Below are 16,823 nucleotides of genomic sequence, written 5' to 3'. Positions count from 1 at the left end.
TTTGGCATTGTTTTCCTTCCAGCTCATCCCACTGGACAGTAGTACCAAAGAATGTCAAGAGGTAGTGGAGATGTTTGCAGAGTCAATGCCTAATGTCCCCATCAGATCAGTAATGAGGGTACAGAACTTCAAACTATGGGATTCCTTTTGCCGGTAGGCAATGAAGTGCCTGTCTTAATTGTTCATATTAATGAGGAATGCTATTCTTTAATTTTACTCAGGGCTACATTGCTGTTTATCCTACCACAGTGCATGTTGTCAAACAACTTTCAGCATAATCTGTGCTCATTTTCATTTGTTAAACAGTACCATGAATCTAATTAAGCAGAAAGGGCATTTCACCTGTAGTGAGTCTAGCTAAGATTAGAATCTGCAGATTACAATGATTCATACTTCATTATGTCTCTTTGTCCTGGTCCAAATTTGCATTTATTTTGACCTATTTTAGCTGTTTGTATGAAAATAAGTATTTGCTGTAATTGTACTCATAATGGTAAACAAATGCAATGATTTGTTCCATAGGAAGAAAGCACAGCTGACACAGATCAAACAAATGCCTATCGATGAGAGAATGTTGTTCCATGGTACGGCCCACAAAAACATTTGGTCCATATGTGCTTCTAATTTTGACTTGAAGTTCGCGGGAAGACATGGTTCTGTCCATGGAAAAGGTAGGTTACATTCGTGGTGCGTAAATAAGGCCTCTATTTTCAGAACACTGTCGGGGAAATTATAATCTGTTTTAAATGAGAGTTTCCAAACCGTTTTATCAGCTAACGTCCTTGTTTAATGTTACGCATGCTAAATACAGAACACAAGTAGAACCAACGGTAAAAATTCCTCACTTACCAAACATGAATATGTTAAGAGGTAGCTAATATAGCGTAATTGAATACCTCTAGAAAATTTTAATTTACTTTTGCTGTTAACAACAGAGGTGATGGTTGCATGCATTAATTGTTAAATCCAGCCAGTAATATAATCTCCAGTTTCGTGTGAAATATTACATAACAAGGCCAGTCGTACCACACTGACCTCCACTTTAAACTGGAACTGCCTCTAAAAATGAAAATTCCAACCAGGCAGGCCTCAACAGCCATTATGTACAAAGACACAGGCTTTTAATTGATGATTTTAATTGAATGTCCCCGATTAGCATTCAAACCTTAAATCAAAATGGAAACCATGATCCTTATGGTTTTCTGTAGTCACTCTGAGGCCTGTCCTCATAAATAGCTTTGTGTTACGGCATCTCTTCAGGTGGAAGAGGTAGTTAAACTCTCCAGGAGAGGGACAGCATGACACCCTGGATTTGTAAGCATAGATAAGAGCATACCTTTTGATGCCTGTGGAGGGGAGAGAGAGAGATAGAGAGAGAGGCAGCATTCCTATGATCAGGTCAAAAATAGCAGGCCACTTACAGTAATACCAATTGCGTGGATTATAAACAAGTTTGCCATATCAAATTATATTATCTCTCTCTTGAAGGCCATGATCTAGAAATTAGATATCCAACAACACTAATTGTCAGTGTTTCTTTTTGTCTCAATTCAATCTGTCAGGGTATAATGTGAAGCTTATTAAGATTAAAATGCGCAACATTATTATTGATTATAAATTATAAATAATAAATTATAATAAATTATTGATTGATCTTAAGTCTGTTTGCCATTCAAATAAAAACAGTAGTGCAGTGAAGAAGTTGGTTGAACTCCTCTCACCAGGGTCTTTTTATTTGTGTTTTAGAATGCTTATTTTTCTCTCCTTAGCTGTTGTTGCACTCCAGGAATATCTGTCCTCCCCTTCTCCACCCTGATTCCCATTCCCTTCTTCCACATCTTCTCCTATCTATCCTATATTTCCCTACCTTCCCTTCCTCATGCTAATTATAGTGAGAAAATTATTAGCCATCACCAGTGTGTCATAGCCCAACCATTAAACTTTTGTTAATTATTATTTGGAATGTTGGTGATTTACGAAGCTAGGCCTTTTATAATTGTACGTCACTCTGGTGAAGAGCTCCGGCAAAATGTGTTGAATTTAAATATAAACAAATTCAAGAAATACACAAATAAAAAATTTGCTTCTCTTAGGACAAACAGACAGAATGGAAGCATAAGTGTCGCTATATATCTGAGCAATGTTGCTGATATGTGGAAAATGTTCTCTCTTGTTTCTCAGGGATTTATTTTGCAAGACATGCAAGCTACGCAAGTAAATTCTGTGGTGTCCCAAAGAGCCATAATGGCGTATTGCCATCAAAGACCATGATCCTGGCTCGAGTGCTGGTCGGAGAGTACACACAGGGTGAGGGAGGGCTGTGTCAAGTCCCATCCAAAGACAAGACCATGACAAGCTTCTATGACAGCTGTATAGATGATTTCAATTACCCTAAGACTTTTCTGATATTTAACAGCAACCAGATATACCCCGAATATTTGATTCAGTTCTAGCGATGGTTGCTCAGGGTGATTAAATAAATCTCAAAATGCCAAACTGAAGAGAAGTTAATATAGCACTATACTTCTGGCATTACACTTCTTAGATTTTATGTCAGTCATGACATAAACATTTTATTGGGGATAGGGATATGGTCGGAAGGTGGAGGAAATACTTTGAGGAACTCCTGAATCTGACAGACACACTCACGAGGCTGAGCTGGAGAAATCTGAGGTATCAGAGTCTATTTCTGTGGCAGAAGTCACTGGGGTGGTTGGAGAGGTCCTCAGTGGCAGCACCAGGGATGGATGAGATTCATCCAGAAATTATTTTCAAAAGCAAAGCAAATTCAGCAAAGTTCAGTTTTATATATGATTTGGGCTGCAAATGGTTCACCTTTCACTCATTCTTCTTAAAAAGGGCTTGCTATTTTTTAAAACAATTTATTTTTTACTGTCATTACTTTCTTATATACTGTAAGTGAGTATACGTCTATACTATTTCCATTACATTTATAAAGGTTGGTGTTACAGAAGGATCTTATCAGGTAATTATGTGTCCATAATAAATGTAGGAAATTGTATGTATGTGTGTGTGTCTGTGTGTTTTTTGTGTGTTTGTGTGTGTGTGTTGTGATAAATGTTTAAATAATTAATAAAGATTATTTTTTTTCTACTCTAGATGTTCTTCCTGATTTTATTTTCAAACTATTTAATATTTCATGACTAGAGGGCTGGGAACTGTTCCAATCGCTACATTCCAATTACTAAAGCAATTTCCACAAACTGTTTTAAGATAAGTTAAGGTTTACATCTTCTTCACATAATGTCATATACTGAAGTGGCAGAAATTGTGAAAAGGACATTGAGAAAGCACCGTGTTTTTAGAGGGGAAGGTGGACTATGTGTCAATCAGACAAAGGCATCTAACATGCACAATTAAACAGAGTTTAATTCTCTCTTACACACACACACAAAGGGATTCAATACCTTATTCAACTGTCCTGAACATTTATTTACCTATCTAATGTAATTATTCACTTAACTGCTAACCAGTTGCAAATCTTTGTTAAAATGTTTGTGACTGCTTTACTTTTTCCAGAATAATTCACGTTTACTTTCGTGTTTGCAGTCCGAATAGTATCATGGTAAATTAAGGCAAATTCAGTTTTAGGCCACTGTATCGTTCTAAATTCGCCGTTAATATTTCCCCTGCCATAGGCAAAACAAAACATGATTGGACTGGTCTTGATATTCCACGAAGTCATTGGGTCTTACTTATGGGAAATGCCAAGTCTGTGTTGCATTCAGGGATCTCACAGAGGACTCGAGAGTGGCATATTTTGAATGAAATTCATTCTGAAAATAATAAAAATTCACAAATATGAGCTGGCTGCGTTGAGTTGGTAATAGGCATATTAGATTATGGCAACTAACTGCCCACTAAAATTCCGCACAATACAATAATATAAGAACAAACAGATTATAGACTGAAAAATGTACGCTGGAACAACAACATAAACATAACAGCATGTATACACGAGACCAGTAAATATATGGGAGACAAGCAATTGTTACATTGAACTCATATTATATTGAACTGTCATAAACAGGGAAAAAGATTTTGAGACCACGCGTTAGTTAGCGAGCTGACGTTATTTTAGATAGGAACTGCAAACAGGTACACATCCAGTAAAAATATATGACAACAACAGAAAATTAAATAATTTCGCTAGGTTATAATGTATACATTACTACACAAATGTGCGAATGCTAGGTGACGTTATTCTTACCTGAAAGTAATACAATTCACAAATATGAGCCGGCTGTGTAAAGCTGGCACCTATTACGATTCGACTTAATAGCAGCTCGAACTCATAAAAGGCCAGCGGTGCTCGTGGATCTCATCGAGCGATACTAATTCCGTAAGCACGACATAGTGAAAAATATTGGTCGTTGAACCTAGTGACTATGAAGTTCTCAATACTACTGTAGTTCATGACGTATTTCTTTTAACTTGCTTTTTTTAGGAACTTGTTTCCGAAGTTATCGGTACTCCACAATTTTATCTTTGTGATGAAACAATTCACATGTGGCTAAAGTTCACTTTCGCAGGTTTTATTTAAGGGAATTTTATTTTATTTTAGTGGTGTACATTCATTTAGTGGTGTAATTTGGTTTCACCAAATAGAAATTACACCACGTTTTATACACAGCTGATACATAGCTAAGCAATAATCATAATTTTTTGTGTTTTTAACATTAAAATATTCAACATCAACGTTAAAAACACAAAACGCAACTACTGTCAGCAGTAGTTCACTAGTATTGTTTTAAACGGGTAAAACTCGTTTGTCATGTGGGGACCAAATGACCTGTGGGTAGGGCATTCAAATGGGATGTGTAGCCAGTCAAATTTAGGCTGTGATCAGCTGGCCAGGTGTAGAGATTTTTTTTTTAGTGATGGGGGAATTTTTGACCAGGACACCAGGGATAAAGCCTCTGCATCTTTGATGAAGGTATAATGCTGAGGGATAGTAGCCTACATTTTAAACAACCACATGATACATATAACAGTATTATAATGGCATAGTCTCGCACAGCCAGAGACTATGCCAGATCTCCACACTTCGTTTCAGCGCTGTGCCAGCACTATTAATGGCATGAATGCAAGCAAATCCGTAACATTTTTAAAAGACGATTCCAGAGAGTTAATGAACCATACAACATACCTTTAAAATATCCAGTATTTGTATTTGTTTTCTGACTAACTGCAGGTTATTTTAGCATAGGCTACTGTTGCACAGGTTAAGAAATATAGTTTGACAGAGCACTTCTGAAGATATGATGATAAAAAATGAGGTATATTGGGTACCGTTGATTCATGCTTGTTTCCTTGAGATTGGATTTTAGCCGATTTAGTTTCAAGCAATTCCTGTCAAGCAAATGCCAAAACATTTCCGCGTATATTTATTTTGGTGTAACGCTAGCTGTCACTAAGACATAAATGACGCCTTCGGAAGTACACGTCAATTTGGAGAAAGCGAAACTTTAAATTAGAAAGAGGCGGGGCGTTTGGTGAAACTAGTGTCGTATATTTATTTAGTCTTTCTGTGCAAATATGCTCACAGTAAATGATACCGACGCACAAAGGACATCTTTAAATAGGATAAGATACAGGTTGAACAGGCGTTTGCTCAGCATAACAGACTGACAAGCTAAGTTATTACTTGTGAGTTAGAGCACGTAACAGTGATTATTTTGTTAGATCAGAAATTGTATGACTGTAAAATATGGCTACATAATATAAATAATTATATGGATAAATAATATTCTACTATCATCACTGACCAACCTATTTTGCATGTTACAGTCTAGGTCTTGTTCAGAGCCATGGCCGGGACATGGCTAGCCGCGCGAGCCTTTGAGGATGAGGAGTGCATGGATATTTTCGAGGAGGACATGCGTTGGCTTTACCTGGCTGAAAGCGGAGAGTGGCATATGTTTGACGTAGGTTTTATCTTTGTCTGTCCGAATCGTGGTGTTTCTGTTCGTTAAAAAAAAAAAAATAAATAAATAAATAAAAACAATAGACAGTAAGTTATCTAATATTTATATTGCCGTTGGTGGTACAGGAAAAGGATCAAATAGGCTAGGGAATATATAATCACTCATAAGAGAGAGAATTATTTATCCCTACCATTTAATAAACGTGACATGAACCGATCAATTTCAATTGCTTATGCAGGAAAATCCAAGTGAGAAGTGTACTGTGACCAATAGAGAAATTGAACGAAACTACTGCAGGAACTGGGATGGATTTATGGAATACAGCATGGACAATTGTATTTACATACTGGATTTCTCAGGTAGGCCTACTGATAATATCTTGTGTTGTCGCAAATTTAATTTTCCATAATAAAAAGAACAATGTGTGATTTTCATTTGAGAAAATCAACTAATTATCAACGAATTATTGATTTCTGTGTAACCAATGATTGCTGGAGCTTCCCAATTCAGCATATCGGGATTGGCTGTGTTACATAGTAGTAATTTTAGCACCTGATTTTGGAGATTTAATTTCTGGTTGGACTTGACAGTTATTATTACTGATTTTATTTAACCAGTAGGTCAATAGAGAATTCCCCATTTGCAGTGACAATCTGGGCTATTAAAGTGGGTCAGGAATTCAAAGGAATTGTGCAGCTAATCCGATCAGATCAGATAATAAATTAGAGCTAATCAAGGAATGATTAGGAGGCCAGATTCATATAATTATTCAAGACCATAATTAGATCTTAAATATGATTTAGTTTTAACTTTCAGGTTTATCCTGTAAGTTTAACAATAACGAATAATTTAAATTCATAAGTGAAATACATAAACTCATGTGTAGCACTTAGATTAGTAATAATGTTTTTTCATTTTTGCTTAGGTTATCTATTGGAAATGTATCCTCTTGTTAGGTGACAATTACCTGTTGTCCATAGCTGGATTCAGACCTGAAACACCATAAATGTGGCAAAATCCTTCTTTTAATCAAGGCAATACAAACTGCCCCTTCGGTATGTTTTCCGTTACAAGTAGATATTTCATTGTGGATAATGTTGTGATGGGTTAATTAAATTTGTGCCATAATTTATTCATACCAGCTTTCTTGAATATAATAGACTGTGGTTTTACTTTCAGACCTCCATTTCATAGCATATTAGCAAACATCATTGGACTGTAAAATAATAGGTTATAAATGGTTCAAGTGTTTTTGCTGTGACTGGATTACGTTGTTTCAGTGTGCCTTTTGTTTGTGTGTTTTTTCTTTGTGTTGCTCTGAACACACCCAGAGATGAAACTGACCAACCTAGACACTGGAAAGGAGCAACCAGTTAAGCGCCAATCTACACCTGGCCACAGGTAAGCCAGAGATTCCTTAAAATGGTGATTTAGAGTATGGCGCGTTGCGCTCTGTCTCTATCTGGGATCAAACTAAGCGTACTGAATTAGCTGCACCGTGTTAAACCCAGAACGGCTCTTTTTACTTCAGTCCATGTTCCAGATTTGGGAAGGCTCTGGGTTTTACTCAGAGCTGTTATCCAGCGAACTCAGTAATCCTGCTATATGATACAGGCCCCAGGTAGCTCCAGGTCAGCCTGGGGTTTCACTTCAGTTACGCAATTTCTGTAGAGTTTCACTTTCATTTCTGATCAAGTGATAAAAGAAAAGGCTGCAGTGTGTCATTTAATCAATGTGTATTTAGTTACTGCCGTCATACTGGATGGTGTTTCCAATTGTGTTAACACGTTTTACAGGTCTCCATACCCTGTTCCCTCCCACTGGGAAAAAGACTTCCCTTTTCAGGTAAAGTGAAAGAGGGAGGGTGCCGGGTGAGGGGACCTGTTTCTTTCATGGAGGATGTTCCTCTCTCTCTGTCTTCTCTTTTTCTTTGTTCACGTTTATCTCTGTATTTTTGGGATTTCTCTGTGGCAGGGATGAGCAAAGCAGACCTTACTGGTTTCTGGATTTTACGGCAACTTTGACTCCTTTTAATTACTTTTACAACCCAGCCATTTATATGATCGAACATTTAGTCTGATTTCTTTACAAATGACAACTGAAGACTGTTCCTGTGTTTATATTTTAAGGTGATCTAATCTACCAGTGAACCGGTCTTTACTGCTAATTAACTAATCAAGCCAGGATAATTACTGATAACAAAAACCCGCATGCCCATCAACCCTCCTGCTCTCAATGGGGTCCATGTGATTTCTTTAATAATTTAGACAGGGGTCACATGATTTCTGCCAAAATAATCAAAGATCTTGAGAGATCGCTGTACTTTTGCTACATGACAGTGCAGTATTTTATTAATGTTGTTTTGGCATTGTTTTACTTCCAGCTCATCCCACTGGACAGTAGTACTGAAGAATGTAAAGAGGTAGTGAAGAGGTTTGCAGAGACAGTGTCTGACACCATCAGGTCAATAAAGAGGATACAGAACCTAAAACTGTGGGAGTCCTTTTGCCGGTAGGCAAGGAAGTGCTTGTCTTAACTGTTAATATTATTGAGTAATATTATTCATTTATTTCAATCAGGACTACATTGCTGTTTATCCTACCACTATTCTTTGTACAGAGTCAGAATTTGTATTTGTTTTGACCTAATTTAGCTGTTTGTATGAAAATAAGTATTCACCACAATTGTACCCAGAATGCTAAATAAATTCCATTATTATCCTGTCTTCCATAGGAAGAAAGCACAGCTGACCCTGATCAAACAAATGCCTATTGATGAGAGAAGGTTGTTCCATGGTACAGCCCACACAAACATTTGGTCCATATGTGCTGCTAATTTTGACTTGAAGTTTGTGGGAAGACATGGTTCTGTCTCTGGAAAAGGTAGGATGCATTCATGCTGCAGAGGTGTATAAATAAGACCTGTATTTTCTGAACATTGTTGAGGAAGTGAGAATCAGTTTAAACTGACAATTTACAAACTGTTTTGACAGCTAACTCGTTTAATGTTTCGCAGTCTGTATACAGAACACAAGTAAAACCAAAAGTAAATATTCCTCACTTGTTCATGGAAATAGATTTGTTCGATTTAATTAGTTCATTATTATCAGAGATATCAATTATCAATTAAATCACCAAATTCACTGATAGACAGAGCAACCTGATGGATCAACCTTCATCAAGCAGTATAACTCACAACCAAATTAAAATTAATAGATTTATTAAATTACGGGTATTACCTTTAAAACGACAAAGGTTCAACTACCTTAGCAAAAAAGAATGTTACAAGGCCAAAGCTCAAATACCAGAATACTTTATGCAAATGAGATGACACACCTACTCCACCCACCCCAGGACTCATTTTTCCGTATTGTGTAGTAGGATAATTAGCTTGTTTTTGAATGGTCCTGATTTTATTTTTTTGCTTTAGAATTGTTATTTTCCACCTGTAGCTGTTATTGCACTCCAGGAAATATCTCCTCTCTTCCCCATTCTCCTCTTCCACATATTGTTCCATCTATCTTAAGCCCCTTTTCCACCGCATGGTACCGGCTCAACTCGACTCGACTCAAATTTTGGTTTTCCATCGGGCAAAAGTTGTGGATAATACCTGGTACCTGGTACTTTTTTGGTATCACCAAAGCGAGCTGAGGCAATACCAAAAGGTGACGTGAAAACACTGCAGACCACTGATTGGTCAGAGCAACTCATTTCATGCGGCGTCGCTAATGACGACCAGCTGCACTGACGGGGGTCTGCGACGACCAGCTATCTGCAGTGGAAAACAAAGTTCCTGGTACCAAAAGCAAGTAGAGTCGAGTCGAGTCGAGCCGGTACCATGCGGTGAAAAAGCGGCTTTATATTGCCCTACAAAAAAAATGCCTCTACCTTCCCTTCCACATGGTAATTTTACTGACAAAGGATTACCCACCGCCAGTGTGTTATAGCCCAACCTTCACACTCTCATTAATTATTACTTGAAATGTTGGAGATTTACAAAGCTTGGCCTTTTCTATGTGCACTAATTGAAAGTCGTTCGGAATAAGAGCATCAGTGAAATGCCTGTTAAAAAAATAAAAAATAAAAAAATAAAAAATTGTGTAAATGCACAAAGCTAAATGTGCTTCTTTTAAGATAAACGGACAGAATGGAAGCATAAGTGTTGCTGTATATCTGAGCAATATTAAATGGAAAATGTTCTTTCTTGTTTCTCAGGGATTTATTTTGCAAAATATGCAAGCATCTCAAGCGCCTACTGCCATGTCCCAGTGAACAGTGACGGCATATTACCATCACGGACCATGATCCTGGCTCGGGTGCTGGTCGGGGAGTACACACAGGGTCACTCAGGGATGCATCAAACTCCGCCCAAAGACACGACCATGACAAGCTTCTATGACAGCTGCGTAGATTATGTATCAAACCCCAACGTTTTTGTGGTCTTCGACAGCAACCAGGTATACCCCGAATATTTGATTGAGTTCTAGCGATGGTTACTCAGAGTGACTAGACAAATCACAAAAAGGCTACACAGAACTGAAGTAAATATAACACTACACTTCTTGCCCTTTCAGCAGTACACTTCTTAGATTTCATATCAGTCATGACATTTAAATTGTATGAAGTCCTTTAGGATATAATAATCTCTCACAACTTTGCAGAGCTTGTTCAGTTATGTCCTAGGGTCCCTCTCATGTACACTGCTCTGTACTCCTTGAATTTACAGTGCTGTGAGAAAGTATTTGCCCTCTTCCTGATTTCCTCTATAATTGCATAACTGTCACAATGAATGGTTTCAGGTCTTTAGATACAATGTAATATTAGACGATAGGAAACTGAGTAAACACAAATCACATTTTGTTAATTATTATTTCATTTATTTAATGAAAAAAGTTATCAAACACCAATATCACCCACATGAAAAAGTAATTGCCCCTTTAGTTACTTAGTCAAAACTACTCAACCAGATTTCATTGGTAGTTAGATTCAGCTGATTGAACGCAGGCCAGGCTTGGTGAATTTGAATCTCACTCATATTGAACTTTACCATCAGAGTGATGTAGTCACCACAAAGTTTCTACAAGCATGCTACTTGATCAGAGGAAATTCCAGAAGAGATGAGAAGAAAAGTTTTTGAAATACACTACAGAGCCAAAAATATGTGTACATCTGAGCATCACACCCATACGTGCTTGTTGAGCATCTCATTCCAAAATCATGGGCATTAATATGGAGTTGGTACCCCCCCTTTGCTGCTATAACAGCCTCCACTCTTCTGAAGAGGCTTTCCACTAGATTTTGGAACATGTGGGGTGGCTGTGGGGATTTGCCTCCATTAAGCCACAAGAGCATTAGTGAGGCTGGCCACTGATGATGGGTGATAAGGCCTGGCTCGCAGTTAGCATTCCAATTCATCCCAAACATGTTCGATGGGGTTGAGGTCAGGGCTCTGGTACAGGCCAATCATGTTCTCTAAAAATTCTCTAGAATATCATTGTTTGCTGTAGCATTAAGATGTCCCTTCAACTGAAACTAAGGGACCTTTCCCAAGCTATGAAAAACAGTCCCAGACAGTTATTCCACCAAACTTAACAGTTGGCACTATGCATTCGGGCATGTAGAATTCTCTTGGCATTAGCCAAACCCCAATTTGCCTGTCAGAGACTGCCAGAGAGTGAAGCATGATTCATCAGTCCAGAAAATGCATATCCAATTATCCACTGCTCCAGAGTCCAATGGCAGTGTGCTTTACACCACTCTAGCCAACACTTGGCATTGTGCATGTTGATCTTAGGCTTGTGTGCAGCTGCTTGGTTATGGAAACCAATTTTATGAAGTTCTCGAACGAACAGTTCTTGTGCTGACGTTGCTTCCAGAGGCAGTTTGGAACTTGGTAGTGAGTGTTGCAGCTGAGGACAGACGATTTTTATTTGCAACGTGCTTCAGCGCTTGGCAGTCACATTCTGTGAGCTTGTTTGGCCTACCGCTTTATTCAGCAGCTGAGCCGTTGTTGCTCCTAGACATTTCCACTTCACAATATAACACAAGATAACTTTTTTCCTTAAATAAATGAAATAACTGGGGGCCAAGCAGCGAAGCTGCGTAGGGCACCCATTGTGTTTCTACCTTTTCTTATTATTCATCATCATCATCTTTGTCTTCTGGCTAGGGTGTCTATGGCAGCCCCTAGAACCGTATGGTAAAAAGTTTTGAAATTTGGCACACTGATTGGGGACAGTCCCATGATTCTTTTCATCAAGATTCATGTCTCCACCTCGAGCGCTGTAGCGCCACCAATGGGTCAAACTAGGAGGTACGTTTATGCATGTAAGTTTTGAGCCGTTGAGCCGTATGCCCAATTTAAAAAAAATTAGGTACTGTTGGATTCCTTGGATCAAGCTGAGTTCAATGTACCCATTGTCATTTTGTATTTTCTGAAAAAGTTTAAAAAATTTTTAACAGGCCACAAATGTTGTCCAATGTTCACCACATTTGGCACAGGTGATGTTCAGACCAAGCCTCACAAAAGTTATCAGATGAATTTTTGATTTTCGAAAGCGTTCGTCCGTCACAGCGAATCGAAATCGGCGGCAAAGCTGCCAAACCGGAAATGAGGGCATATCTCAGCAATGCTTTGATGTGTTGATACCAAATTTGGTATATGGACTCAGGACTCCATCCTGAAGATATGGAGAAAATTGGTGTCATTTGACCACTGGGGGGCACTGCAATAAGCAAAAACAACTTTTTGCCTCCTAAGTGTTGATGTGTTTCCCTTAACAAAAGTGATTCTTGTGTCAGGTGATACTTTGGGAAATCCCAAAGATGAGATTTGCCATAGATGATCTTTGGACCAAGCTTCATGAAAGTTATCAGATGGATTTTTGATTTTCAAAGCATTCGTTTGTTACAGTCCATAAAAATCGGCGGCAAATCCGCCAAACAGGATGTGAGGTCATTTCTCAGTTACACCCAATTTTCTGTCAATTGACATAAAACTTGCTATCACTGCTTACAGCCATGCTTTTAACATGATCTGATCAAGTTGCCATGGCGACTCTGCCCTGCTGGACTGCTTGGCCCCATCATCGCTGCTTGCAGCTATATTGTATTTTGTGTTTACTCATGTTCCTTTTGTCCAATATTTTGTCTAAAGATCTGAAACCATTCAATGTGACAAAAATATTATAGAGGAATTTGGAAAGGGTGCAAATACTTTGTCACGGCACTATATAATCAATCATTGTCATTATATGACATTTCCCAGGTAGCAAAGCACCAAAAGCCATTATTTCACTTATTAATAAGGCTCAGTGGTTTTGGTTTTTATCAGTTTTCATTGGAAAATACCTGTTTTTTTTAAATATATTTTTTTAAGTAGATGGTTAATATAGTACCAATTTTCATGCATAAAAAACATTCCTGTTTGTGTGAGATTATTAACTCTTTATTAACCCATAATTAACCCAGTCAAAGTCCCACTCTCCTTAGTTACTGTTGCTAATTCCACCCAGCTTTCGCTTCCAAAAGCACATTTCTGTTCCACTGAGCGGAGCCGTCAGTCATATTCACTTACATTTGTACTAGAAACTCTATCAGATTGAACATAGACTACCTTTGTTAATCAAGTCCAGGTATGTTACAGAGCACTACATCATTTCACTTTAATCTGACAGTAACACACCCGATTCTACTAATCAACCACTTGCGTCTTTGCTAAGCACCTTGATTAGTAGTATCTGGTGTGTTACCAGAGGTGGGTAACCCGGCTTCAAAGAGTAAAAAGACTGACCATGTATTTGCTCCACCACCATGCACTAAACCAGCTGACTCTAATTAGCATAACTCTTCAGCATGATAGGAGACCTAATTATTGTAATCAGCTGGTTTAGTGCATGGTGGTGGAGCAAATACATGGTCAGTCTTTTTACTCTTTGAAGCCGGGTTACCCACCTCTGTGTGTTACTGCTTGGTTGAAGAAAGCAGACACCCACACCGGCCCTTTCTGTATAACAGGGGTGCCAATCTATCCGAAGGGCCGGGTGTGCAGGCTTTTAACCAAATTTACACTGATTCTGCTAATCAAACACTAGATCTTCTTTGCAAAGGATCTTATTAGTAATCGGTGTGTAATCTTGGTGAACAAAAGCCTGCACCCTCACCGGCCCTTTCTGGATAAGATTGAGGACCCCTGCTGTATAAGATTGGGGACCCCTGCTCTAAAACATGAAAGCACCTAATCAAGAAAAATTAACAGCTTGTTAAAATTCTGGGACTGCAACTGTGGTTGGAATGAAAACCAGCATACACAGTGGTCCCTCAGGACCAAGTTTGAGAACCACTGGCCTAATGGAGGCTACAGGTACCGTATTCGACTAGCTAACGCTTAGCTACTGTACTTGCAGCGGCCTGTGACCAGTTCACACCGTGTAAGCTCGTGACTAACTAAATGCTTCCCGGTAATCGAATCAAGTAAGTTTCCGCGTCGTCTCCATTTCTTTCTCTTTCCGCGTCGTCTCCATTTCTTTTCTCAGATTGTGTCGGCTATGTTTACTCCCGATGGCAAGTAGGCTAGCCTAACGGTAATGGTGCTCAGTAGTAAAGGTTGCCAGATGTCTCTTTCACTCTCCTATCATTGAGTGCAATTCCCGAATCTGTTTTCACAGATATGAATCCGGCAGCAATCCGTAGTTGACATTAAACCTTATATGTAACGTGGAAAGTTTTATTAACGTTCACGTTAGTTAACTAACGATGGCTGTGTCAGCATCCCATTGACTATTAATTACTTTTGGAGCCAGGGATCTTCTCTCATCCAAATGTCGCCAACGGGTCCTCCAGTATGCAGTCCAGAGTTATTAATGTTATTACAAGAAATATGGAAAATATTAGCACATGAGGGAAGCCTCATCTGCTGACAGAGGAGGTGAGCCGCACTGTCGTAACAAGGCAGAACCGTCCGTGCAATACTGGGTAACTAGTCTAGCTAACAATTTCATCGAATGTAGTATATCTATTCTTTACCTAATCTATGTAACATGGACAATTGATTTATTAATCTTTGCTCCATGTGCCCACCGTTTACCCGTTTTTTTAAACTTTAAGTTTGATATACAGATACAACTCCTCATTTTAGCTTGTTAGACTAGCTACAATCCGCATAGACGGTAAAGATTTCAAACGAAGGGCTCCGTAGTCGTTAGCAACAATTCCTATGCGCAGGAGCGCTCCAATTGGTGATACACCTAGCTGCCGGACGGCTCGGAAAAAGCTTCCATGAATATAAAGTGAAGGGAAAAAATGGGGAGAAAGTGCAATCAAGCCGCTGATTATTTAATGAAAAGCAATAAGTTATCAATGTTTGGAATTAAAATGTAATTTTCACCCTGATCTTTGCATTGTTAGTATTGCCGTACGATTTTCACCCGGATTTTTGCATTAGGCTATTTTGCTTTAATCTGATTTTAAAAATAAACACTGAGAAATTCCCTGATTGATTAAAAAAAAAAATAAAGTAAAAATAAACCAAAAACAATGAGCCTTGTTGATAAATGAGCTGCAGTTTCATGTGAGCAGCTGACAAATAGTTGTGCTCTGGCCAGCTTTGTCAAAGTAATTCAGTTAGGGATAGATCTGAGTAGTTACTAAATGGGGCCCTAAAGTATTATGATTAATCCTATTTAAGTCTCTTCTGATTTGTTAGTTTTTGGTTTTAAATTCACATATGAATGTGTCCAATAGCAGGCACTGTCCAATGACCAATATTCATTTGCAGGTTCCAGGTATGTCCAGCTCAAATATTGGCCTATTGCTGAAATTCAGCAAAGCAAATGGCCAGTGAGAGCCAGTGAATCTGGTTTCTTTTTATATGTTTGGGCTAAAAAGGGTTCACACCTTTCACTCTTAAAAAGGGCTTACTATTTTTTTTCAAACTTTTAAAATTGTATCCAGATGTACTGTAAGTGAAAATCCTTCCGTACCATTTCTGTTACATTGGAAAATAACATTCTGTTACATTGGAATAACTTATCAGGTAATGAGGTATGAGCAATATTGTTGACTCTGTGATGGAGGAAATGTAATGTAATGTAATATTGTGATAAACGTTTAAAGAATTGATAAAGAATATTTTTTCTACTTGAGAAGTTCCTCCTGATTTTTTACATGCAATTTAATATGCATCATCGTGGCAGGCATGCATCGTCTTTGAGAGGGGGAGGAAGGACTATGATCACAGGAAGGCCACAGCCTTCACTCTAAGAGCAGTTCCTGTAGGCACCAGAGATATTTTTAAAGCCAACTGCACAAATTATCATCGACAGATCAACGTCAAGAATACTAAATGGTAAATGGACTGCATTTATATTTATATAGTGCTTTTATCCAGTGCTTTACAATTGATGCCTCTCATTCACACACACACACTCACACACCAACGGTGAAAGACTGCCATGCAAGGTACCAAAGAAGACAAAAGAAATGGTCTTCGACTTCAGGTGTAACAATGTTTCTCTTATCAGGATCGGCAAGGTGCCAGTTGAGAGGGTTACACTACATAAGTATCTTGGTTTGGAGTTTTGCAACCAGCTAAAGGTCAGCAGCTAAGGTTGAAAAAGTACTATAGAGAATGTTTTTTTTTTTTTAATCCATAAATGCCATACTTTTAAGGTTGAGTGCAATATGTCACAGTTGTTTCACAAGTTTAATCTTTTGTGCAATTTGTATTGTATAGGGCTAATATTTGCCATTTTGTGGGGCAAGTCAAATACCAGAATGGGTAGGGCAACTGTCATACAGGATTGTATGTCATAAAGAACTGTCTTTATGGATTGCTATTTTTGTGTTAATACTGTTTTTTTTTAATGGATTTCTGGAT

The 16,823-nt window shown here is 38.3% G+C and overlaps 2 protein-coding genes across 10 annotated transcripts in view; one reads left to right on the top strand and one right to left on the bottom strand.

Moving 5' to 3' along the window:
• Window positions 1-16,738, top strand: part of LOC135258831 (protein mono-ADP-ribosyltransferase PARP11-like) — a 31,054-nt gene extending 14,316 nt beyond the window's left edge. Inside the window, exons 1-10 of one of the 6 annotated variants that reach the window (XM_064342461.1) lie at window positions 5,433-5,670; window positions 5,812-5,948; window positions 6,187-6,307; window positions 6,929-7,003; window positions 7,280-7,349; window positions 7,745-7,793; window positions 8,332-8,459; window positions 8,682-8,830; window positions 10,163-10,404; window positions 16,141-16,738. In XM_064342461.1, the coding sequence (XP_064198531.1) occupies window positions 6,955-7,003; window positions 7,280-7,349; window positions 7,745-7,793; window positions 8,332-8,459; window positions 8,682-8,830; window positions 10,163-10,404; window positions 16,141-16,296 (843 nt within the window). In that variant the 5' untranslated portion in view covers window positions 5,433-5,670; window positions 5,812-5,948; window positions 6,187-6,307; window positions 6,929-6,954 and the 3' untranslated portion in view covers window positions 16,297-16,738. Of the gene's footprint in view, window positions 1-22; window positions 154-522; window positions 672-2,181; window positions 3,094-5,432; window positions 5,685-5,811; window positions 5,949-6,186; window positions 6,308-6,928; window positions 7,004-7,279; window positions 7,350-7,744; window positions 7,794-8,331; window positions 8,460-8,681; window positions 8,831-10,162; window positions 10,405-15,722 lie in introns of those variants that run through there. The other 5 variants (XM_064342455.1, XM_064342456.1, XM_064342457.1 and 2 more) reach the window with 5 other exon arrangements.
• Window positions 1-16,823, bottom strand: part of LOC135258830 (sodium- and chloride-dependent betaine transporter-like) — a 60,102-nt gene that overhangs the window by 29,871 nt on the left and 13,408 nt on the right. The window contains exon 2 of one of the 4 annotated variants that reach the window (XM_064342452.1): window positions 5,916-5,985. The exons of the other annotated variants lie outside the window; for them this stretch is intronic. The gene's annotated coding sequence lies outside the window, so the exon portion shown is untranslated. The remainder of the gene's footprint in view (window positions 1-5,915; window positions 5,986-16,823) is intronic. 4 annotated transcript variants of the gene reach the window in all.

Source organism: Anguilla rostrata, chromosome 7 (assembly GCF_018555375.3).
Source record: "Anguilla rostrata isolate EN2019 chromosome 7, ASM1855537v3, whole genome shotgun sequence".
NCBI classification, from domain to species: Eukaryota; Metazoa; Chordata; class Actinopteri; order Anguilliformes; family Anguillidae; genus Anguilla; species Anguilla rostrata.
The sequence above is the reverse complement of the archived record's forward strand: the minus strand, read 5'-3'. Positions and strand labels throughout refer to the sequence as shown.